Raw genomic sequence first — 25,315 nt, 5'->3', positions numbered from 1 at the left:
TACAGACTGTCAGGGGGAAAGGCAGAGGCAAACCAAGCTGGCTGGTTTAAAAACCCACTCAAAAACAACCACCTTCAAGATTTCACCTCGAGAGTTCGTATCATCAGTTTCACACTTCAGTAAACTGTGGAAAGGACTAGCAGCTGAGAACGAAAATATTTTTTTTAATTAAGGGGATTCCCATTTCCAGATAGTCTGTTGTTCTCAAAATGAGTAACCATTGCTAAACCATCAATCGTCTGCCCACGCAAAATCATCTTTGCATAAGGTTTCCAGGTCCCTCTTTGCAACTGGTGGGAGGTTTTTGGGGCGGACCTTAGGAGGGCGGGGTTTGGAGAGGGGAGGGACCTCAATGCCATAGAGTCCAGTTGCCAAAGTGGCCATTTTCTCCAGGGGAACTGATCTCAGCTGGAGATCAGTCGTAATAGCAGATCTCCAGCCACTACCTGGAGGTTGCCAACCCTTCCCCTTCCTTTGCACCTGTTCAGGTCAGGTACCAAGCTTCATCCCTGCTGAACCCTGTCTCAAAATAAGCCTGCAGCCAGTGTCAGGCTGAAGCGTCCTTATACTGAATCAGACCATCAGTCCATCAAAGTTAGTTTTGTCGACTCTGCCTAGAAATGTCTGAGGGGGAGGTCTTTTCAGTTAACTGGATGTTGGGAGAATTTTTCCTTACCCTCCCGCTTTCTCTCGGTCCCTCGTGATTAGCTATCGCTCTGCCTGCTACCTACCAGGAGCAGAGTTCAGAGAATTTAACCTTGCACGCAAGCCACTCTTAAACAGCACACACCAAACATATAAAGTAAATCATGCAGCTTTATTATACTTACAAGGAAATATAAAGCAAAGAGAAAAAGCAATACTTAACTGGATATATATGACAGCACTTAACAAACGTACACATACTGACAGACAAACAACAGTTAGCAAAGTTAGCAAAGTACTTTGGGTCATTCCGAGGCAGAGACAACTGGACCAGCCTTTTATAGGTTGAACCATGAGAAAGGGTCTCAAATGGCCCCCTCCTGCCAAATTCTTCAGGATATGAGTTTTCACAAATCATGGCTATAAGTTGTTTGGAAGATCTCTTGTTCCATAATAATTCTTTCAATGTCCAGGTCTGATAACTGATTGTTCTGTCCCTCTGCCAATGTACCAAAAACAATCTCCCCCTACGTGAGCAGACAATTTGTTGCCTGCTTAAATGACCTTGCCATCACAAACATAATTTTGGGGCATCCGATGTGTTGTGGGTGATTAACTCTAAGTAATGCAATTTCCTATGACCTTCTAGGTCAGAATCCTAATTGGAACTAGGGTCAACTAAAAGTCAGGTCTTCGTATGGTGTCTAAGTTATAGATTAATAAACTACAGATTAATAAAAATTGGGTTTTTTTTTAACCCAAACCAATATAAAATATTCTCGCCACACTGGAGACAGCAGGGATTGAACCCTTCTGCATGCAAAGCAGATGCCTTCTGCATGCAAAGCAGATGCTCATTCACTGAGCACAGCCACATGTACGCTCCCTTCCACTAGCCCAGTGCCCTCTACAGTGGACCACTTCCCTGCTCATTTTAAGACTTCTGCCATAAAAAAAGAAGGGTGCAAGGTTTATCCCCATGCTCCTTTCCCCAAAGCTGGTTTGTCTACCCTCAACCCCAATATGAAGCCTCTCCTGAGGCACTCTCCCTTTGCTCCACTACATCTCACCTCCCCACAAACACACACCATCCACTCTATCAGTTTTTAATTTGGAATGATTGCCTCAAAATTCTCAGAACTTGGGTGGAGGGGGAGACTCCATCTTTGCCCTCTTGCTGCATGCCTCCATTTCCTTTCACAGCAGCAATATCAACCATTTCACCTTAGGAAACTGTCTGCAGCAGCACATTCTTCTGCGGTTTTCCCTTCTCGTGTCAGGCATCAGCAGGGATGCCAGCCTTCCGGTGGGACCTGGGGATCCCCTGGAATTACAGCACATCTCCAGACTACAGAGATCAGGTTCCCTGGAGAAAATGGATGCTTTGGAGGCTGGACTCTATGGCATTCTACCCCACTGAGGCTTCTGTCCTCCCCTGGCTCTATCCCTGCGGTGTCGAACTCAATAGTTACTTCTTCTTTTTTACGAGGGCCAGATGTCATTTGGTCGGGACGGGCCATGCCTCACCAGCCCAGATCATTCCTAAGGTGGGGTGTGTGGCTGCCTCGGCTGGCTCGCATGCCGGATAAGAGCTCTCAGAGGGCCGGATCCGGCCCACAGGCCGTATGTTTGACATCTACTCTATCCTCAAATCTCCAGGAGTTTCTCAATCTGAATCTGGTGGCCTGGGGGGACCTGGCAACCCTAGCAACACATAGGGAACTTCCACATGATCTCTGGAATTGACACTACTGGATCATGGTTATTCCAGATAATCGAGAGTCAGCATGGTTAAGAGCAGAGGACTCTCTCCTGGAGAACCGGGTTTGATTCCTCACTTCGCTGGCTTGTCTTGAATAGATTCTAAAAATGTTAAGCATTTGATTCACTTCTGGCCATTTTCCAGATGTGCTTCAGCTTAGACAGGTTATTTACATAGAAAATAAAAGTACATTTACTGTACAAGTGCACTATCTATAGTAACTTTATTTTCTCTCTCATTAAACTAACATGAGCAACAGGTGCCAGGTTGACAGCTGAAGACAAAGGTTTCTCGATTTAGTTGCTAAAAAGATACAGGAAAAAACCTGTTTCCTTCCCATAATGCTTTGTTAATGGGCCTCCACCCAGCCTGAGAGACAGGCCATTTATTCATGGAAGGTTTTGCATTGGATTTGCCACTCTTTAGATGCACTTTTTCCCCATCCATATTCTCAAAACTCAACAATAAGCCGCCATGCAGAGTTTTGAGAATTCAGATGGGGAAAATGTGCATCTATAGAGTGACAAATCCAATGCAAAACCTTCCATGAATAAATGGCCACAGTCTTCTAATGAAAGGATCATAAGAAACTGGGTTATCTTTGATTCTCTACTCTACTCTTCAGGAAAAAAAGCTCTATTTGGTACCAGGTTGATAAGGAACTCCTTTCTGTTTGTATTTTAACCTCTGGTGATGTGCAGGCAGGCTCATCCCCCACACTCTGCTTTGTCTGTACATAATAAGACATTTCTCAACACATATGGTTGCCAATTCCTGGCCTTGAAGGATATTCCTGTCTATGGCTTTATAACAGGGAGCAAGGTATAGTATCGGTGGTGGACAGTGAGAATTTAATAGGAAGAAGACGAAGAGTTGGTTTTTATATGCCGACTTTCTCTACCACTTAAGGAAGAATCAAACTGGCTTACAATCGCCTTCCCTTCCCCTCCCCACAACAGACACAACAGAGGTGGGTGAGACTGAGAGAGCTCTAACAGAGCTGTGACTTGCCCAAGGTCACCCAGCTGGTTTCGTGTGTAGGAGTGGGGAAATAAATCGAGTTCACCAGATTAGCCTCTGCCTCTCATGTGGAGGAGTGGGGAATCAATCCCGGTTTTCCAGATCAGACTCCACCGCTCCAAACCACCGCTCTTAACCACTACACCACGCTGGCTCTTGACCCTTCAATTTCACAGAAGCGGGCTATGAATTTATCTCACATTTTTGCAGTGTTGTACAAAACAACCAGAAAAACACCAGAATATATATTAAATTGTCTCGTCCTGAAATCCACAACAACAGTTACAATGAAAAATAATATACTATCAAGAAAACATTAATATGATCCAAGACATACCAATAACGACACCAAACACCATTGTACGTTCTAAAAGAAAATTGCCTGTTGCTATCAAGGAATTCACCACCAGCTGCTTCGCTGCAAACATAAGCCCTATGCTATACAATATCAGAGAAATAAATTCCTTGCAAACCATTCCTGAAGCACTGAGCATAGTGCATATATGTTCTGTGTCTGCAGTCTAGCTAAGTAAGAGCATCAGATGAACTAATGCTGGCCTAACTGATGCTAGTCAGCCGTAAAATTATTCAGATGTGGAGCAGCTCTCAGCAGTGTGCCGTATTAACATTTGAGCATCATTGTTAAGTAAAGCTCCCTTCTCCATGGTTCAGACTGTAAACCAGGGTGTGACAAATGGCTGCAGAGGGGTGCGTAAAGCTTTTTTTTCCTGACCCATGTTGCTCTTTAATTACAAAAACGACATTTTGTAAAACAGGCCATTGTCTGGGGGAAAGTTGCTAACAACAACAGAGATAATATATAGTTGTTACTAATCTATTGTAGAAGAGGGAAGTTGGGGCATCCCCAAGAGAGAAGGGCGGGGGGAATTGTATGTTAGCGTCTCTCTGCATCACTGGGAATTCTGAAAAAGTAGGATCTGTGATTGCACTGAGAGAACTGTATTATGCATACATCTGTTCCCATATAGGCTGCATGCATAGATTCCAGTGCTTAGGTCATGGACAGCGCTGTCCTGGTGTCTTCATGGGATGTACTTCCTCACCTATGTATGTGGAGAAACCACATATTGGACTACAAGTCCTCTTGTTCAATTCTTTGTACATTAGGGAGAAGCCTGATAACTGTTCCACACGTCTTGCTGAACATCTGCCCCATTCTTAAGTTATCAAAATGGTCTGGCCTCTGTTCCCCACCCCCTAAATTGATCCCTTGGGGCTCTAGTAAAGTTTGGGTAACTGAAATCACAATGAACAGAACATATAGGAAGCTCTCCTCTCACTGCTGGCTCCATCATTCTCCATTCATGTTAGAATAAAGCCCCTTAATTACATTGGCAGACACCCAAGTTTGAGAAGTCTGGCCTTACAAATTCTAAACTAAGGCTGTATTAGCCATAGCTACTTCTAATGATAGTCAGAAGGGGTGTGTGGAAACAGACAACCACTAACCACATGGTGGCTGCTTTAAAACATACTGTATGGCTGCAGCAACAGTGTGGACAGGCAGTTATTTGTTTCCAGCCAAAATGAGGGAGCCAAGCAATTATCCTAATTTAGAAAAAACCCAGAAGGCACAGATCAGCTTTACCGGGGTTGTGGTTTCATATAAAACTTGAGTCCAAGATCTCAGGGCTTGCTTTTCTCTAGCCAATTTACCCTTTATTTCCCTATCCGATTAAAACATCTGTTTGGTCCTACAACTTCTTGTACCACAATGTCTCCAGCCTTGGAAGAAAGGCCTGGATTACAAGACAAGAGTGGAAGATAGCATCCCCTCCAGGACAGATGCTAACTGGCATCTTTAGTCATAGAATCATAGAATCATAGTTGGAAGAGACCACCAGGGTCATCTAGTCCAACCCCCTGCACAATGCAGGAAATTCACAACTACCTCCCCCCCACACCCCCAGTGACCAGAAGATAGCCAAGATGCCCTCCCTCTCATCATCTGCCTAAGGTCACAGAATCAGCATTGCTGACAGATGGCCATCTAACCTCTTCTTAAAAACCTCCATAATTTTTAAGTCTAGATGCTTTGGCTGCTATTGTAGCATGGGAAAGACCTCCAAGCTAAGCAGCACCTCCTGAAGAGCAGGTTCCACATGGTACAAAATATCTGCACATGCAAAGGCTTTCCACAGGATGCTCCAGCCCCTTCACAGGAGGCTACGGAAGGATTCCCACCTGCAACAGCTCTCTCTGTGTTTCTTTGCCTCCAGCCCCTTTGGTTTACTTCACTAATAAGCATTTTAATCATAATAGTTCTATTGCGCTGTAGGACTGTGCATCACCTCAAGCACCTGAGCCAGGTTTATTGGGCCACCTCCCAAAAAAATGAAATTGCTGATTGTAGCACTTATGGTTATTCTCATTTTACAGTGCCTGTTCTAGGAGCATTTAGACTTTTGCTATGTAAAGGTCCTCCAACAAAAAGACATAGCAATGGTGCTATTAAGTACAACCAAGTCAGATGACCGTTTAGGTTCCTGCCCCAAACAGGTTTGGCATGTTTAAGACCTCCTTTCAATGCAGTGGTCATTAAAATATTCTTTAATTAAGCCCATGCATGGAAACACACACAGCTCTGTGATGAAAAGAGTCTAAGATAAGGACTCATGAGATTGTTGAGAAGAAGATTATTCTTAATGACTCCCACACTACACTGTTTTTGTTGTTAAGGCACATATTTTACCTACTGAGGAGTCACCGCATCTCACTGCACAGGGAAGCTTTTAAGCAATAGGCTTATTAAAATATGTATCACAGCTATGAAGCAAGGATTTAATAGCTGGAGGTCCATATACTGAAAAGAACATTGGTTAAAAAGAGACATTTAGGTCTCCAGAGCCTGTCAAGCATCACTCAAACTTAGGGGGAAGCAGCCTGCAAGCCGATTGCTATGATATGGTCTGTCATTTCAGAAATAAAAATAGTGTTTTTTTCTTTTTTTTCTTTCATGACTCATGAGATTTGATGTATGGGATGGGACTGTAGTGGTGAGGCCCACAGGACAAGTTTGTCCCTGGGCCCAGAGAAATGATGCTTGAGGCATTAGTGTGAAATAGAGCTGTAGAAACTGCTTTGAACACAGACCAGATCAGACGAAACCGATCAATTCCTGGTCTTCAGGCAAAATCAGGGTTCCTTCAAACTCAGAATGGGAGATATGGAAGCAATCCTTTTACCCCAGCCCCAACCACAGTCCCCTGTACCTATTTCTGCAACCTGTCAGCTCTTGACCCATCGAACCAGAAATCACCACAGAGACAATCAGATTCCAAGCAGATGGCTTTACTGGTCAAATAGGCAATACAGTGCATGAAAAGCAAGATGACAGCTATGGCTTGTCTTGCCCGTTATTTGGAAATATAAGGCAGAGAAACGGCGGGAGATTACAAAGCATAAACAGAGCATTATTTCCCAGGAGTGGCGTTCCCAGGCTTTGGTATGTGTAGCCGTCCTTGAGTCTGGACGGTTCAGCAGAGAAACGAAAGGAAACATCTAAACCGAGATAACAACCTGACACAACCACAGCAACATGCTGTTGCCATCTTTGTGACTCAAAACCACCATATTTCTTTGCAACCATCAGTTACTTAATATATGCCCTGGTGTGCACAAACAAGATAAAAACAATCAACAACTGCAACACCATCCAAGGACCCACTATTGAGTACTACAAAGAGAGTGGGTAGAGTTAGCAATGAACAGCAACACACATGGACTAGCCTTTCAAATTCTGGATGTCAAAATACTTATACACAGGGCCGGTACTACCATTAGGCAAACTAGGCGGTCGCCTAGGGCGCAGACCTCAGAGGGGCGCAGAACTGGCCTGAGGGGCACTGTTTTAAACAGATTAGTTTCTTGAAAAAATGCAACTGACAGTTTATATTTTTTTTAATTTTAAGATAAGTACCACAACAGTGCTATGAAATATAATTAATTATAACGTCTTATAAAAAGTTTTGTAGGAATGCATCAGGCTTTTATTTTTTCTACAAGACATCTTTAAAAAAAATGGTTAGCAATGGGGGGGGCACAAGTAGTTAGCCTTGCCTAGAGCCAAAAAAGACTGGCGCTGGCCCTGCTTATATACATATACACATTTGCTCCATGTGTGCAATACTGTGCCAAGTATAGACCTTTGCTTGTATAACTGTCAGAACTTGTTGTATAATCGGTTTATAGTCAGACGTTGTCACCTCATGCCAGAGTAATAGCAAATATTCAAACCAGCAGTTATTCTGAATTAAATATGCAACACTGCGGTATTTCCACCACCACCCCTCAGAGTTAGTGATATATTCACTATCTCCACATCACAGCAACCTTTTACTTTGCTTAAACTATGATTTGTCATCCAACTGTATAGCCCATGAGACACATGTGCCCCCACAGATGTTAAGCAGCACATCTATAGGAAAGGGAGACCTCCTTCCTTCCGGCATGTCAGTAGCTGCCTCCTGCAACAGCAGCTAAGTGAATGGACGGTGGAGCAGGTCTAAGGGAAGAATATAATCTGAGCCAGAGATGAAATCTGGGATTGTAATGTTTCCATTGGACTGAAGAAAAGCATTATGAATAATCTGAACCTGGTGATTCAAAAGAGCATAGCACACTGGGCGTTAAACATTCTGCAAGTGTTACTTCGGGAGCTGTTGGAAACTGAGCACTTGTTCTGGGGCACTTTTTAAAATCTTGCTTCACAAATTTGATGCAAGTTTTAATAAGCATGTTGCTGCAAAGTATTTTTTTTTTCCATGCAATGAGATGCAATGACTCCTGAAGTCAGGCCAACGTCGGCTCCTGCTTGTCAAGGCATCTGAACATACTCTCATCTGTAGCAAGATTTCCATATTTATCAAGCTGTGTCATCCCTTCTACTCCCGAACAATTATATGATTCCAATAATTAACATAAAAGCAACATCAGAGAGATGCAAGAAGAGTACTCACACAAAGCAGCACTTGGATTTGTTTGGGATATTGGCTAACTCTATGTGGGAAACCCAGTGGGAAGCCTGGTTTCTAATCCCTGCTCAGGAATGAAGGTAATGTTGCAATGGCAATGCCAATCAACAGGTAGCCAAGCACCTGCCCAGCTTGCGTGCATTCCTTGTTGCCGCTCTCCATTGACCAGCTGCACCCTCAAGCAGCCCCATCTATTAACCAAAGCCTCTCAGATCACCCCAGCCACTCACATGAGAGCTAATAAACATAGGGGACCAACTACTAGGCTCCAACTGGTCAACACAGGGTCATAGGCTACTATCTTCTGGATCCTTCTTGGCCTTTCTTGAGAGCCAGCATGGTGTCGTGGTTAGGAGCGGTGAACTCTAATCTGGAGAACTGGGTTTGATTCCCCACTCTTCCACATGAAGCCAGATGGGTGACCTTGGGCTAGTCACAGTTCTCTCAGAAATCTCACAGCCCCACCTACCTCACAAGGTATCTGTTGTGGGGAGAGGAAGGGAAGGAGATTGTAAGCCAGTTTGATTCTCCTAAAAAGGTTGAGAAAATCGGCATATAAAAACCAACTCTTCTTTTTTCGTTATAGGCAGCCTAAGCTGTACAACTCTATTGGAACTCCCTTCCTCTTGGGCCTCACAGGTGTTAGTCATCTCTCTCTGAGCCATTCATTCTTGAATTATTCCATCATTCTCCATCACACAGATGCAGAGTTCTGATTCTCTGTGAAGCCTTGGGGGAAAGTGGAAGGCAAGGCTAAAAAAGAGAGTTTGTTCTTACTACATTGAAGTAATGGCACGGTTCTACAAACAATTCACAGCCAAGTTCTGTGTTGATCCCCTGAGGTGAAGAAGAGGTAGACAAAAACACTGGAGCAGAAGGGGAAAGGGTTGCATGTCAAAACACCACTCTTAGTTGTGGCTGCTCAGAGACATCAGTTGGGAAATACCAGCTCAAGGCTTATGCCTGGACAAGCCCAACTGCACCTCCGCCTTCTTCATTCTGGGCAAGAGACCTGAAGATCCTCTACAACATTATTAGCAGCTGCTCATCCCTCGTATAATGTACTCCTCACCCCAGCCTCATATCCCTACTATCTGATGGCTGTGTCTGTATATCCTAGCTCCAGGAACTGAAGGGAGGATGATCCATATGTACTGCATATTGCTCATAAGATATTGTGCAGAGCTTGGAGGTACAGGCTATTGTGAGGTCATTTATCCTTATGGGATCGGTCGCATGCCTGGGGGAAACCAAAGGCCATGACAAAAGGAATGATAATGTTTCATAATGATTGCAGATATTACATTAGTGGGTCTTAATTGTTAGGAAATGGCTCCGTCCAAGAACCAATCTAAGCTTGGAGAAGGTGAAATATATGTCTACATGTGAAGAAACAGCTGCTTTGATTCTGGAAAAGACACAGAAAGAAGCATGGGATACCAGGCACTGCTGTGAGTTGACTGAAGCACCTTGAGGGCGAAGGATCTTTCTCTCTCTGGGATCTGATGTGGGTACCAGATCTGCTGCTCTGGAGAAAGACATCTTGGCTCTTGACACCTGTGCTCTGCTGGTATATTGGTAAATAATTCAGAAACTGCAATAATGCTGTAAGTCTCCACTGTTCTCTTTGCCAAAGGGAGCCAACCTGGATAAGCACTAGTTCCTGGAACATCTCACCACTTGGAGTAGTGGAGGTATATAACAATATATTTTGCAAAGCAGTTGCTGCATGTGGATAAGAAGTTCATACAGCCCTGTTCAGTCCTCAGATCCTCTGGTAGGTGTGATTCTAGCCCTCAGAAAAAGGAGTGAACTATGACGGAAATGGCTGGCTTTGATCAGTGTGTTCTCCTAGTGGTAAAAAAAATTACTTGCTAAATGCAATTCAGTGTTAATTGTATGCATCGGGGAAAACCACATTGCTGCCAACTTCACCTCTCTTTCAATGTGTTTCAACACTGACTTGTAGCTCTTTGCTCCAAAATAAGGGATTTCAACTTTACAAGGGTGATCTCTCTGAGGATACTATCTCAAATTATTTCTTTTTATGTCATCTAGTCCCTTAAGAGCCAAGTAATAATTCTTATTGATATCTCCTTGACTCCTTTCCTTGCCCCCAATCATTCATTCCACTTCTTGCCACTTATGCTGGCCAATTCATCTTCAGCAAATCCCTCTGTACTATGTGCACAGGAGACATGGCCGGTGGTAAATTGGACTTTTTTGCCCCAATATGCATCACTTTACCCTTGTTCACATTGAATCTCATTTGCCATTTTAATGCTCATTCCTCCAGTTTGGAGAGATCCTTTTGGAGCTCTTCACAATCTGTTTTTGTTTTAATCACCCTAAATAATTTGGTGTTGTCTGCAAATTTGGCACCTTGCTATTCACCCCCAACTCCAGGTCACTGATGAACAGGTTGAAAAGCACCGTTCCCAACACAGATCCTTGAGGGACCCCACATCCCTCCATTGTGAGAACTGGCCATTGATTCCTACTCTCTGCTTTCTATTTTTCAGCCAGCTCTCAATCCATAAGAGGACTTGTCCTCTTATCCCATGACTATGAAGTTTGCTTAGCAGTCTTTGGTGGGGGACTTTGTCAACAGCCTTTTGAAATTCCAAATACACAATGTCCACAGACTCACTCCTGTCCACGTGCTTATTGACACTTTCAAAAAAACTCCAAAAAGTTAGTGAGAAAAGACCGGGCCAAAGTGTAGCGGGCCCATCCACGCTTGTACACCCCTGCAACCTCACCATGGCTCAGTTCGCCACCAGCAGCTGAGATAATAGACAACACTTTCTCACCCAGCAGCCAGCTGCTGCTGCTGATCTGCAAAACGAGCTTCGCCCCAACAGCCCCAGAAAGTACAAACTTGTCTTTGGGGCTATTTAATTTTTTTTAAATTGACAACAAAAGAAAATCAACTGGTTAGGCAACCTCAGTGGGTGGGGCTAGTTTGCAGCTCCCAGCCCAGCCTAATCTAGTCTTGTTGTAGCACCAAGAGGTACTAAACGGAGCGAGTTTAATTGTCCCAGCTGCTTGAAGTCGGAAATATCTGCCCAGCTGGCAGCCTCTGGACCTCAACAGCCCTGGGCTCACGCACGTGAGAAATTGCCTCCATCATCACCGAGAGGATGCTACAGGGGAACAAACGGTCAAGGTTGCCAAGCTCTGTACGTTTCCATCTCTCTCCCTTTGAGTTCTGGCTTTCTCTTAATTAAGGCAGCTGGTGTTGGGGTATTGTACGTAAAGGCTGGAGTGCTGGGCATTGCATTTCCTCGCTCCAGCTCTGATATGATGTGTGGTAATAAGTTTGTGCTCCAATGGGAATGTATAGGCCTCTTGGGAATATTTTGTGAAATGGGGCTAAGGCTGCAATCCAGCCCATGTTTACTTGGGAATAAGGTACACCAAACTCAGTGGACTTTACTACTGCTAAAACTGGCATAGGATTGAACTACATGTGCCTCTTAGCCACCTTCCAAGTACAAAGGATCTGGTATTTTTAGATTTGGATTTTTGGATCTGGATATGGCCGGCAATCTGCAAAAACCTGAGATCTGCCATTGTAGCTTTCTGCATAAGGAGAAGTGATAGGCATGATGCGAATCTCACTCCACAAGGATATCCTTCGTGAATGTATAATTTTTGTGAGTGATCCTGTTTAGAGTGTATATGGTAGTGTTGGATCTGAACCTGGATTAAAATCCCAAATAAACCATAAATGGGGTAGCTACATAGAAATCTCAGTTTCCTAGACATAATTTCTATCTTGTAAAATAAGATGTCTGTGCTATATGAAGGTGTCTTCATATACCACATCATTGTTAGGAACATCAGTATTATGAGGTGTGGCAATGGCATTAGACTTTTAAAAGGAATAGACAAATTCATGGGGGATATGTCTATCAATGGCTTCACCATAAAACCTAAGCGGAACCTCTCTGTTGTTAGAAGGAATGTTGAGAAGCAATTTGAAATAAGAATGGAGAAGAGCTGTATATTTTTACAAACATCGTACAATTTAAGAATAACTTCTTCCATAGAGCAAAAGTGAAAAGTTTGACTTGATTTTAAAGGGCACGATGGTAAATTCTTCACTCAGCCTGGCAAGCGCTTTCTGATTCAAGAAACACTGCTAGGATCAGTTGTGCAGGCACTTAAAATCTGGCTCAAGTGGTAGAATTTTCTTTTAATTGTAACCCACTCTTTCTCTAAGGGGCTCAGAGAGGTGTACATAGTTTCCTCCTCCATTTTGTATTTACAGCAACCCTGTAAAGTATGTGAGGCTGAAAGAGAGGGACTGGCCCAAGGTCGCCAAGTGACTTTATTGCTGATTCCTACCCCAACGCTCTATTTTATCTATTTATTCAAATACAATATTTTTGCCCTGCCTTTCCCCCTGGCTCAAGGCAGCTTGCAAATCCAAATTTAAACTATACAAGTACATAAAACCACAAATAACCCCCTTCCCCCTGAACAAAACCCTGTAACCACTACTCCACACTGGCTAGTGGCTGGAACCTGGACGCAAGTCAAAAGACTTTGGCATAGGCTTACTATGCTCTCTGTGCGGGCCTGGGCAAACAGTGCTTTCTCAACCTCAGCTTCTCACATAAAATGAAAATGCTAAGATGTCATCGGGCTGTTGTGAAGTCAAAGTAATATGAACAAAAGCAAGAGACCAAAGAAAAGGGTACGAGGAAGAAGGGCTGTGTTTTTAACAGCTGTATGACAAACACCAAAAATAGGTGGTCTACGACTGCAAATCATGTTCATTTTTGATTGGCAAGAGTGGAGGGGAAATGACTGAATAAGAAACGGCATTCCTGGATTCAGGTGGTCTGTCTTCTGATTTTCCTTTTAAAAGCAGTCAGTTTTTAGTCCTCTTAGAGGAGAAAAACAGGAACAAGTGACAGAAATGCCTTGCTGGATAAAAATAATGCTGGGTTCACACGCTTTCTGTGTTTTGGCCAACAAGAATAACGCTTCTGGCCTGACTGACAAACAAAAAGAGCAGTCAAAAACAGGGGACAGGGCCTTGCACTTCTATTTGCTTATCACAAGCTACAGAGATAAAACAGCCAGCCAGATATAATGAAATCGAGGCATGCTTTTTATCACATCTCATTTTTATGTTCGCAATTGACAAACCCCCTACAAATCCCCATACCTCCTGTGCCTAGTTTTGTCCACTGTTTTGAATATGATTCAGCAGTGACCCATAGATCACAGGAAAAATATATATATAAAGAAAGAGTCTTAATATAAATATAAAGAAAGAGTGGGAAAGAGTCCTACAAAGAAAGAATCTTAATAAAATGTTCCAAAACAGTTGACTTAAAACCATAAATCTTGCCATATGAGATAAAGGTACAAAGCATACAGGATACAAGGATTTTGCCAAATTCCTCATGGACTCAGCTTGGTAAGCCAGCACTGCAGAACATGGTTACTCTGAACACTGCACTGCCAAATTCTGGAATAACTAGAATTCAGCTGTGAATTTCGGTGCCCAAAGTACTCTGAAATGATCTTAGGGATTTACCAGAATCTGATGGGTTCTGTGACAGTTTTTGGAATGAATACATGAAACGCTTGTGAAGTGGTAGGCATGCAAACTCTTGGTAAACCAGTCATCTGAACAATTCTGGCAAGTGGTGAAGGAAATCTCAGCATATTTTTGTTTCTTTTGCCAGAAATTAAGGAAGCACAGGATAGTAGGCTCCTCACCAGGACAATACAGACAGCCAGTTTACTAAGTCTCTACTCTGCCAAAGTCAAACATGTTGTTAGGACTACTGTGATAGGAAAGCCTCCAGAAGTATCCAAGCCCACCAGATTTCCATAAATCCAGGATCAGCACTAGTAGAATAGGGGCCATAAAATCTAGGATGACAAGAACCTGGGATTTTCACCTTGGTAAACTACTTTTCATAGTTTTCTATAAACCAACTGTAGTATTCTTACAAGTGTTTAGCATTATCTGATGGATATCCATAATATGTTAGAGAACCACAATTCCCAGAATTCATGATACATTTGGGGAGCGGAGCTGCTTTAATATTTATTTTATTTATTTACTTCATTTATAGTCCCTCTTTCTCACAGAGACTCAAGCAATAAGAAGCACCTTTGCCTTATCGCCTAGTGGCTTGCCTCTGTGTCAAACGATTGCGTGAAATAAGTGTCCGAACGCTTGGTGACAGCAGTTTCACCTGTACAAGTGATCAAGAAATAAATGCAACTAGCTCGTGGAAACGCTGCCATGCAAATTCGTCCCGAAGTGCATTATCAAGAGTGGAGAGCAGTGGAACAGAAGATTGTGATACAGGGGGGGGGATTGTCTTGCACGGCAAAGAAAGTTTCCCCAGCCGTCACTGAATCATTTGCATTCTTCTCCACACGCCTCTTGCCACGGCAGACAAGACATCGCTTTTATGAGCTCTATAAATCCACCACAAATTTAAGCTGTAAAGAAAAAAACGGTCTGGCCTTTCAACCTCAGCAGTGACAGTTCTACTGCTCCCAGCTGCCTCCGTTTATGCGTGTGTCCCATCGTGACACATGCATTTCCTTCTAGCTCTTGCACAGTTGCCTCTGGTCTCTCTAAATGTGTTTTCATAACCTCTGATTACGCATAGATTGCACTGTCCTTCAGTGAAAGGCACTGACCTGCAACCTTTTGAAACATTACTTGGGTGGGGGGGATGCACTGATTTCCCATCAAAACTGCTTGTATTCTGACCCCAAATGCAGGACGTTTCACATAGTGGCCGCTTGAGTTGACAGGCAGAACGTGGAGTCAGGAACCCGCTATGAGGTCCCACCCACTTTATATTAGCCGGAGAAATTTAAGAAGAGTGCTGTGAAAATGCTTCTAAAGCAGCACTTTAGTTGTGGCCTACTTAGCTCTGAAATAATGCCCCCCCAGCAATATCTGAAGTTTAATTCTCCCCTCTCTCTTTCCACTTTCTGATGAGTCCTCGGAGGTAATCATAAATAGGATAGGAATGTGGGTGATAATATATGCAAAGAACTCTGAACTATGAATCAATATATAAAATATTATTATAGCCTCATGCTTTTTTATTACAATTTTTCTAGACTCCCCCCCCCCCACAGCTTTACTCCCTCTCCATAGTTTATAGAACTGGCCCTTGATCTGTGTGAGGAGTTGTTCAGGGATAACCATGAACTGAGTGCCTGCAATGAGATCAGAAGATCGGCTAGCCAGGCTGAACCCCCAAAACCCCTCTTGTCTTTTTGGCAGCCTCACAGCGGCATTCCCTGTCGTCCTCAGGCTCTGCCCCAAAAACCTCCTGCCGGTTGCAAAAAGGGACCTGGCAACCCTACTGGTGTGCCCGTTTTCCACCCCCCTTGTCTTGTGCTCTGCTGAGGTGCTGCAAGCCTTGGAGCTGCCTGGAGTTGAATGGGGCAGAGGGGAAGGGGCTCTTCTCCCCCCGCCCCCAGCTTTAAAAATGGGAACTGTGTTATGCTTGGCTTTGCCAAAGTCTATGAGTAAAATTGCCCCCTCATCTGATAGGGTTGGCCTTCCCAAAAGACCCTGATTTTACTACCTTGGGAAAGAGGGGGGGGGGGACAAGAACGAAAGGCCTGTTCACATGTGTTATGTGTAGGGTTGCCAGGTCCCTCTTTGCCACCGGCAGGAGATTTTTGGAGGCGGAGCCTGGGGAGGGCGGGGTTTGGGGAGGGGAGGGACTTCAATGCCATAAAGTCCAATTGCCAAAGCGGCCATTTTCCTCCGGGTGATCTGATCTCTATCGGCTGGAGATCAGTTGAATTAGCAGATCTCCTGCTACTACCTGGCAGTTGGCAACCCTAGTTATGTGCCATCGAGTTGCTTCTGATTTATGAATCAATGACCTCCAAAACGTCCTCTTGTTAACAGCCTTGCTGAGGTCATGCAAACTGAGGGCCATGGCTTCCTTTATTGAACCAACCCATTCCATGGTTGGTCTTCCTCTTTTCCTACTGTCTTCAACGTTTGCTAGCATTATTCTCTTTTTCAGTGAGTCTTTTTCAGTGACTAAAGTACAGTGGCTTCAGTTTAGTCATTTTAGCTTCTAGCAGCATAATTACCAGATAAAGCTTTTCTTTTATCAGGCTGCAAAGGAGCGTGAGGTGTGTTTGGTGTTTCCCATGTGAAATTATGTGTGCTGTGTTTAAAAAAAAAAAAAGGCCAAGAAAAAGGCTAGGCTGAAAAACTTTCTCCTTGGGTTGGGTTTTTATGTGTGCAGAGGGGTTAAGGGAATATTCAAAGATTATAGATAGATAAAATAATGTAAAAGTGTAATTATTCATTATTTTATAGAGGTCAACATAATTTATTCTAACATTTAAAAGAGTTGTTGATTATGTACACTGATTATATACATATTTATAAAGAAAAACATGTATATATGGTGGAGGAGGGATGACAGCATAGATCCATCTCGTCAGATCCTGGAAGTTAAGCAGGATCAGCCCTGGTTAGTGTTTGGATGGGAGGCCACCAAGGAACACCAGGGTTGCTATGCAGAGCAAGGCAATGGCAAACTACCTCTGAACGTCTCTTGCCTTGAAAACCCCATAAGGGGTCGCCATAAGTCGGCTGTGACTTGACGGCACTTTACACACCCAATATATGGGGGTGGGGCAGGGAGCATCCTTTTGTACTTTTGGCCCCCTTCAAAAAAAATGTAGACCCTGCCCTGAGCATTGGCTGAGGCTCCAGCTGCTACATGTGGATAGGATATGTCCATCTGGATGAGAATATCACAGACCCTCACCAAAAACAAACCAAAAAAAACCAAGCAACTGTGCCATTCCTTGGCCTCCAGGTGTTCTGATCTGGTGTAAATGATCCTACATGATTGTGTAGAATCATACCTGTCCCACACACTAGACAGACAGACAGGTAGGATGCACACAGTACTCGTGAACAGTTCTTAAAAATGGCATTACATATGTGCAAATTTGCAAGCCGTGTTTGTTGTTTATAAGTGACTATTTTACAAACTGCATTGGCACATGCTGTCACAGAGCATTTTCACACGCAATCTTAAAACAACTTTTGCTTCTGTCAGCTTTGTAACACGAATGACAAAGGTTTCCTTTCCTCACAAACAGTCATTAGACATTAACATAAATAGCACAAGAGATGTTCAAAGATAATTTAGGTTTCATGTATGAAAAGGCTATTAGCATTTATATAGCACATTTCAAGTGTTCAGAGTGCTTTGCATAGATCACCTCAGTGATTCTTATAATAGCCTTGTAAGGCAGATCAGTCCATTTATTTTTCATTTTGCAGTGAAAGCAGGGCCTGAGAGCAAGGAAAGAGTGGTCACCTAGCACAAGTTCTTGGTTCACAACTTACATGGACAGAACTAGAGACTGTAAGGAAACATGGTGTGGGTGCTGCTCAACCTCTCATTTCCCATTTGTGCAGGGGATGGGGAACATTTGCAGGGAAGAAGTGGGAGGGGGTTGTAAATACTTTCCTTGCCCCTTTAATTTCCCCCTACAAATCCCTAAATACTTAAAAAAATATCTCCCTGCCAGGTTTCTGAAGGAGGAAGTACATTTGGCTGGGAGAAAAGTGGCTTTGGGGAGCCATTTCCAGGAAGAATCAGCAGTCATAGGAGGGGTAAAGGGCCCCTCCCTGCCACATGTCAGCTCTTCCTTGCAAATCCTCCCACGCCCCCTCACTTGCATTAGCTTGGCACACATGCATTTGGGAATACTCGCATGCCAAGACGTTGTCTAGCTCTGCCCAGAACAATGTAGCAGCGGTCAGGTTTGCTTGCTGTTGTTAACAAAAATATGGCTGAAAAGTCAGACGAGAACAAGGCAGGAATAGCTGAACTGGGTGCATATGGTAGCAGGAGACTGAAATCAAATGTGACCTTCATCAAAAGCAGTTTTTCCCAGACTCCACCCAGTAGTGGAAGGAGGTGCTGCAAAGACAGCCTTAAAGAAACTGGAATGGCAGGAGGAGGGCTGGTGGTGATGTATCAGCTTCCTTAGTTACAGAATAAGCACTGGCAACAAATGGGTATGGTTAGGCCCTGAGTGGTCAGTACAGAAAAACACAGGTATTTGTTGGGGTAATCTTGCCCCTTTTGGATGCACACCTTAATGCGTTGAGTGGGTTTGTGTGTGTCAGCCTAGCTAGGAGCAATACTGTAAGGGGTCTAGACTCTGTCAAGAGGCTAAACTCCTAGCAGAGTCACTCAAGATGGAATAGTCTCAGCTGAGATACCAGACTAAGATAAGTTCACCCCACCCCTTCAAAGATCAACGGCCACATCAGCAGAAGAGAACAGACAGTTCCAGTGGTGATGGGGGCAGAGGAATCCTTGAAGGGTAGCTACTGGGCAGCATGACACTGGTGGAGAATCTATAATAGACCACGGCAGTGAAACTTCAGCTAACCCTGGTTATTACGAAGGAGGAGGAGGAAGAGGAGTAGTATTTGGTTTTTATATGCCGACTTTCTCTACCACTTAAGGAAGAATCAAACCGGCTTACAATCCCCTTCCCTTCCCCTCCCCTCCCCTCCCCACAACAGACACCCTGTGAGGTAGGTGGGGCTGAGAGAATGTGACTAGTCCAAGGTCACCCAGCTGGCTTCACGTGTAAGAGTGGGGAAACAACCACAAAACAGTCTTTTCCTCTGCATCTGTGTTTTTCTCTGCTTCTGCTATCAGCAAGCTGTTTGTCTCTATATTCCCAGACTTGCTCTGTGGTTTTCCAAATACCTTCTAAACATCCTTCCAGACAAACAACTCATTTTTTCCCATGCAGGTTCAAATTTGAAGCCTAAAATCATTACTTGGAGTTTAAGTCAACGCTGCAGGTTGTCAGTTATCTATACTTTTAACCCTAAATGTATTGAAAACCACAACAAGGTGAGGTTACAACACCAACAGTATCTGTAAGAGATTATTCCCTACTTTCATCATAGTACATAAGATTCAGTGTTTGCCGCCAGATATTGGGATATGGGAGGGTGGCTCCTGGGTGTGGCTAGCCACAGACCTTGCGCATGAGACTTAAAATGCAGGTGGAAAGGTAACAGATTTTAGGGTTTTCCAACCTTGGCTGCATCTCATGTTGGAAGGCACATTCCCAAGGCATAGTTGGCACGTTAAGGCAGTACTTAGGAGAACTACATGTTTTGTAAGGATATATCTACCACTGCCTCTAAGCCATATCAGTGAAGAATGCCTTTGAGAGGAACTGTATTTGGTATATGTACTGCAGGCAGGTGGTGCTGGAACAGAAATTGCAGAAGGCTGGAGCTGGGAGGAGTCTCTGACCTGAAATAGTCTCCCCTGAGGAGGAGCCGTGTTGTTTGCTGGAAAGGCAAGGCACCTGGGATACTTAACATTTCTCTTTAGTGGCGGCGGCGGCACAGGTCAAGTGCAGACTTGTGCTGCCACAGCTTTTCTCTGCCAAAGCAACTGATTTCACCACCCTCTCCTCAGGGAGAGGCAGGGCCTGGAGGGCTAGGGCTAGGCCAGGATATAGGATACTAAACGGGCTGCATACTTTCTGCTATCATTGGCAAACCGGCCTGGCAAATGACAGATTTTGTCTCCCTCCCCACTTCCTTTTTTCTCTCCCTCCCTGGGTATTGGGCCACATGAAGGATGAAACTATTGAACAGTGAGAACCAGGAATGACATGCGGGGACACAGAATCCTTCCATTTCTTTTGCCCGGGAGAGGCTATTCCCTGGTTGCCTTATTGCCTCTGTCTCCAACAAAAAGTCACAATTTCTCCCTTCTTACCAAACATACATATTTTGGGTGTTTTGCGCAGGTTTGGAGAATGGCTGCTATCTTGTTCATAATCACACTTTTACCATGTCCGTTCCCTTAGTTATTCCTTAGGATCAGTTGAATAAACTCTAGGGTTTTTAAGTTTGGTGCTATTCACACAGCCCAAATAATGCACTTTCAATCCACTTTCAATGCACTTTGAAGGTGGATTTTACTGAGTGAACTGGCGATCGTTAAGGCGCAGTGAAAGTGGATTGAAAGTGCATTATTTGGGCTGAGTGAATAGCACCTTTATGTGTTAAATTAAGGCTAGGTTTTTGGCTCATTGGGGGTTCCTCTACTATGGTTTTGGCTATGAGTTAACTTGGTGCTTCACTTGACAACTCAAGCACTCTTTCTCTTGACTTAGGGGAGGCTCACCACCATATAGTCTGAGCACCCTTAGTGAAAATATTGGGATAAATGAGGGGCAGAAAATTTGGGCTAAAGAATTCAACCAAACAAAGCTGTAGGCCAGAAAGACTGCTGTTAGAGCTTTTATTTGATGCTGGCTCTCAGTCTTCATTGACAGTGGGAGCATGGGTAGAATATAGATAGCAGCTGCATCTAAAATATGCTTTTAGATTATAGTATTTATTGGCAGGTTTTTTATAATATTTTTAGGCTGTCGAAGTTGTGTTTTTAACACAAGCATTTTATTATATTGTTCTTGTTGTTTGAACATTGGTGGTCATTAGGCTGTTGACTTTGTGTTTTAATTAGGCTATTAATGTTGTTTTATTTTGTAAACTGCCTTAGAAGCAATATGCTGAAAGGCAGCTTAAGCATATTTTAAATGAACAAACAGTACAATTTAGAAACAAAGGAAGAAATCAGGCTGTATTCAGACATCGTAACAAGTGGAAGTTTGTCCACAATGGGCATGTTTCCACGTCTGTGCACTGCCGTCACCCCTTTCCTTTACGCGCAGAGCATGACTGAAGGTTTCCTGGTTTGGGAAGCCTTTCCTCAAGCTGCAGGGTTGCCAGGTCCCAACTGGCCACCGGCACGGGATGGGGTGTAGGGTTGCCAGATTCTACATGTTACTTTTCCCCAGGGTCCATGTAATCAAATACGTATTGCAAGTTGGTAACTTAATGCTAGGTGCACGCAGGCCCAATTCAGACTGGGAACATGGTGTGTAGGGAAAGGGGACTTTAGCTTCCCTCCTCCCCTGCCTTTTCCCCAATTCAAAAATGGCCTCACGTGCAATGATGGGATACTCCTAGGCTTCCCCATTGGAACAGTGTCATTTCAGATTAGGGAAATGGCATGGGGGGAGGAGGCTTGAGTCTAGGGTTGCCAGATCCCTCTTTGCCACCGGCAGGAGGTTTTTTGGGTGGAGCCTGAGGAGGGTGGGTTTTGGGGAGGGGAGGGACTTCAATGCCATAGAGTCCAATTGCCAAAGCAGCCATTTTCTCCAGGTGAACTGAGCTCTGTTGGCTGGAAATCAGTTGTAATAGCAGGAGATCTCTAGCTACTACCTGGAGGTTGGCAACCCTACTTGAGTCCCTTAAATCATGTGCCTCAGTAGCCTGGCACAAATGCCCCCCATGCTTTGACTCACCGAGCAGGCAGGGAGAGTGGGCATTAGCAGGCTTAGTGGTACCTGTCTTGGACCTCCCCTTTTACTTTCTGGATGGTACCTGTTTTGGACCAAGATGGAACTTGAATTTTGAAATTTGAAGATACACATATAGGACTTTTGCATGTATATATTAGGGTTAGGATAGTAGAGTCTTTCATATATTTATATTGTGATGTGTCCCACTGCATTTTTGTTATTGTAGCACTTAATATACAATTTTGCTCTTTGTTGTACCTGTGCTGAGTCGCTCCTGTGCTGAGTACCTGGAGATTGGCAACCCTACACAGGGAGCAGGTGTACATATGGCCACTTCCTCCATGCAGTCGTACCCTCCAGATGATGAGACCATTGCAAGGAGGTAGAGGGCAGGGCCAGCATGCCAATGTCCATTCTCCCCACGACGCAGTGAGTCAACACACAGGGGGAGGGGCTTATCTGTACGAGGCTAGTCCTAATCCAAATTGGGCCCTCATGTGCCTGGGATTAAATCCACAGCATGAAACTCACAATATATGTTTAATTGTGTGTAGTTGGGCTCTCACACTTTTATCAGTCAAATCACAATAGACTACTAGGGCATGTGTGTGTGTTAAAGTGCTGTCAAGTCGCAGCCGACTTATGGCGACCCCTTTTGGGGTTTTTATAGCAAGAGACTAACAGAGGTGGTTTGCCAGTGCCTTCCTCTGCACAGCAACCCTGGTATTCCTTGGTGGTCTCCCATCCAAATACTAACCAGGGCTGACCCTGTTTAGCTTCTGAGATTTGACGAGATCAGGCTAGCCTGGGCCATCCAGGTCAGGGCACTAGGGCATAGAAGCTGACTTTGACTTTCAATTTTTTAATAATTTTGAATGGCCTCAACAATATTCACTATAAGGCAAGGGAAAATGTCAATAGCAAGCAAACCAGAATAGTGGCGCTCAATTTAACCTAACTTTCCAGGGGTCCTGCTCCTGAAATAGTATCCCAGAGGCAGCCCTAAGTCATTTTCCTTAAGAATTAACCACTGATGCCTCAAGGATGAATGCTGCTATTGGTTTTTGTTTGAGAATTAATTCTGGATAATGGCTTCTGTCCAAAAACAGTGTGTAGAATATGCATGCATGTGAAGGAAAGGATCGTCAACTTTGCTGCGGGGAAAAAGAAAATTAGAAGAAGAAAAAATTAAAGGCAAGCAATGATTGCCAGCTTAACCAGAGAAGTGTCACATTGTATGAGAGTTTCCCCACTGTAGAATATGTTTCTGTATGTCATTTGGCCCTAGGCCCATTCTTCTTGGCTCTTTCATTTCCTTATTCCCTTGTGACTTGAAACATCAGAGCTGTTTCCCAGGTGAAAAGCTCTGTGATAGTAATGGAAAAGAAACAAATGTTTCAACTGTTTCATTGCTCATGGCAGCATCTGCTGCCTACTGGTAATACGATTTTAATGGAAACCAGCAAACCAGTCAAATGAGTCTCCTTCTGGGTTTACTACCTTCTGGAGTTACTTCTGTATGGCCTGGGTAGATCTGAAGATACATTGTTCCCCTCTCCTCCATTTTATCCCCACAATACTCCTTTGAATCATAGAATCACAGAGTTGGAAGGGACCACCAGGGCCATCTAGTCCAACCCCCTGCACAATGCAGGAAATTCACAACTACCTCCCCACCCCCCCAGTGACCAGAATGACCTTTGAGATGGGTTAGGCTGAGAATGTGTGACTGGCCCAAGGTCACCCAGCAAGCTTCCATGGCAGTGTGTGTGTGTTAAGTGCCGTCAAGTTGTTTCCGACTCATGGCGACCCTATGAATCAAAGTCCTCCAAAATGTCCTATCTTTGACAGCCTTGCTCAGATCTTGCAAACATGTCCTATCTTTGACAGCCTTGCTCAGATCTTGCAAACTGAGGGCCGTGGCTTCCTTTATTGAGTCCATCCATCTCTTGTTGGGTCTGCCTCTTTTCCTGCTGCCCTCCACTTTTCCTAGCATGACTGTCTTTCCCAGTGACTCTTGTCTCATAATGTGACCAAAATATGATAGCCTCAGTTTAGTCCATGGCAGAGTGGGAGTCTAAACCTGGGTTTATCAGAACCTAGTCTGACACTCTAACCACTTTACCACACTGGCTCTCGTTACATCGAATGTCCAGAATATGTTAAAAGGAAAAAGGAAATGTTTCTGAGGGACATCCATTATGTGAGTCAGATATTGCTACATTCTGGAACAAAAGTCAATAATGTAACATGAGGGAATTTGCTTTTAAACAAGCAATATCTGATTGTCCTGGCAACCAGGATGAAATGGTGGAATGAAAATTGTCTGTGGAGCTGTGTGTATGTGAGCTTTAGGCTGAGAGCGCAGCTGGGCCCCGGCACGATAAATGTAATCTATCATGGGAACCAGGCTCAGCCTGGTATCCAACGGTGCCTTTCAGATGTATATGTGTCAACCTGCCCGCTTTCCCCCCACTTGAGTCCTCGTACCTTTTCCTGTAAGTTGCTGCTACACACCTTATGCTTCCCAAATAAACTGCTTCTTAGACGACTCTGTCTGGATGGTCTGTTGTTTGGGATTTGACAGGCGGACTCAGACCTTACAGTGTACCTTTACCTCCCACATTTTCCCAGCCATGAATTTCAGTTCCTAAAGTATGGAGATGGGGGGGGGGGAGGATATTCCAAGAACTCAGCAGAGTGTGCTGTGTTCACTTCCTAATGGGTGTGAACCTTGGGAATATCTTCCTGCAGAAGCAGTGGTTACAGTTCCTCCTGCTCCTGGAAGCTACTTATAAAACTTAGGCTACCATCAAGTTGCATTTTTAGGCTATTACTCATGGTCATGGAAGCACAGATCTTGACCTCATTACATTAAACTGGAAAGCTTGGTCCCAGAAAGGAACCCCTTTGTCTAGTGTCCAGATTTGATGCCTATCCTGAGAATATATATAGTCAAAAATATTTCTTTAGTGTTACCTTTGGTAAATCTCTATAGCATTCTATGCAGTTGATTAACTAAGCAAGGTCATTAAGATTTATGCTCCAAAGAGCTTATGACAGAAGAAATCAATGTGTGAGGAACAGTAAATGAAAATCCTTCTTGGGAAAGGCATGAAGTTGGGTAGTCAGTGTACATTGTTTATGAGGAAATGAAGGAGCCATAATCAAAGTGATGGATGAATGGAAGAACCAGACGGCAGAGTCAAACTGGAAGTGGAGGCGGAGTAGGTGCACCAAGCAGGATTGTGAGGAATTAATAGCACTAATAACTCTTTCTCAGCATCTGGTCACTTTCATCTGCAGAACTGAAGTAGTTCACAGAGGTGGGTCAGCAGCATTCTCTTAACTAACGCATGATTATGGTTTACTAAGTACGGGTGCATTTTCGGTAATAGGTGAGATCATGCAACAATGACCTGTCAGGCAACTTACTATAGAGCATTGTACTTGTGACAGCAAAGGAGGTTGTTTATGCCATTTCAGCAAC

At 44.0% G+C, this 25,315-nt stretch overlaps 1 protein-coding gene across 2 annotated transcripts in view; it reads left to right on the top strand.

The window, feature by feature from the left end:
* Positions 1-11,441: 11,441 nt before the first annotated feature.
* PKP3 (plakophilin 3) overlaps positions 11,442-25,315 on the top strand; it is an 82,442-nt gene continuing 68,568 nt past the window's right edge. For both annotated transcript variants that reach the window (XM_056851673.1, XM_056851672.1), the window contains exon 1: positions 11,442-11,603. Coding sequence is in view for 1 of the 2 variants with exons in the window: in XM_056851672.1 (XP_056707650.1) it covers positions 11,565-11,603 (39 nt within the window). In the remaining variant the exon portion in view is untranslated. The remainder of the gene's footprint in view (positions 11,604-25,315) is intronic.

Source organism: Euleptes europaea, chromosome 6, assembly GCF_029931775.1.
Source record: "Euleptes europaea isolate rEulEur1 chromosome 6, rEulEur1.hap1, whole genome shotgun sequence".
NCBI lineage: Eukaryota > Metazoa > Chordata > Lepidosauria > Squamata > Sphaerodactylidae > Euleptes > Euleptes europaea.
This window is presented reverse-complemented; position numbering and strand designations above follow the sequence as displayed.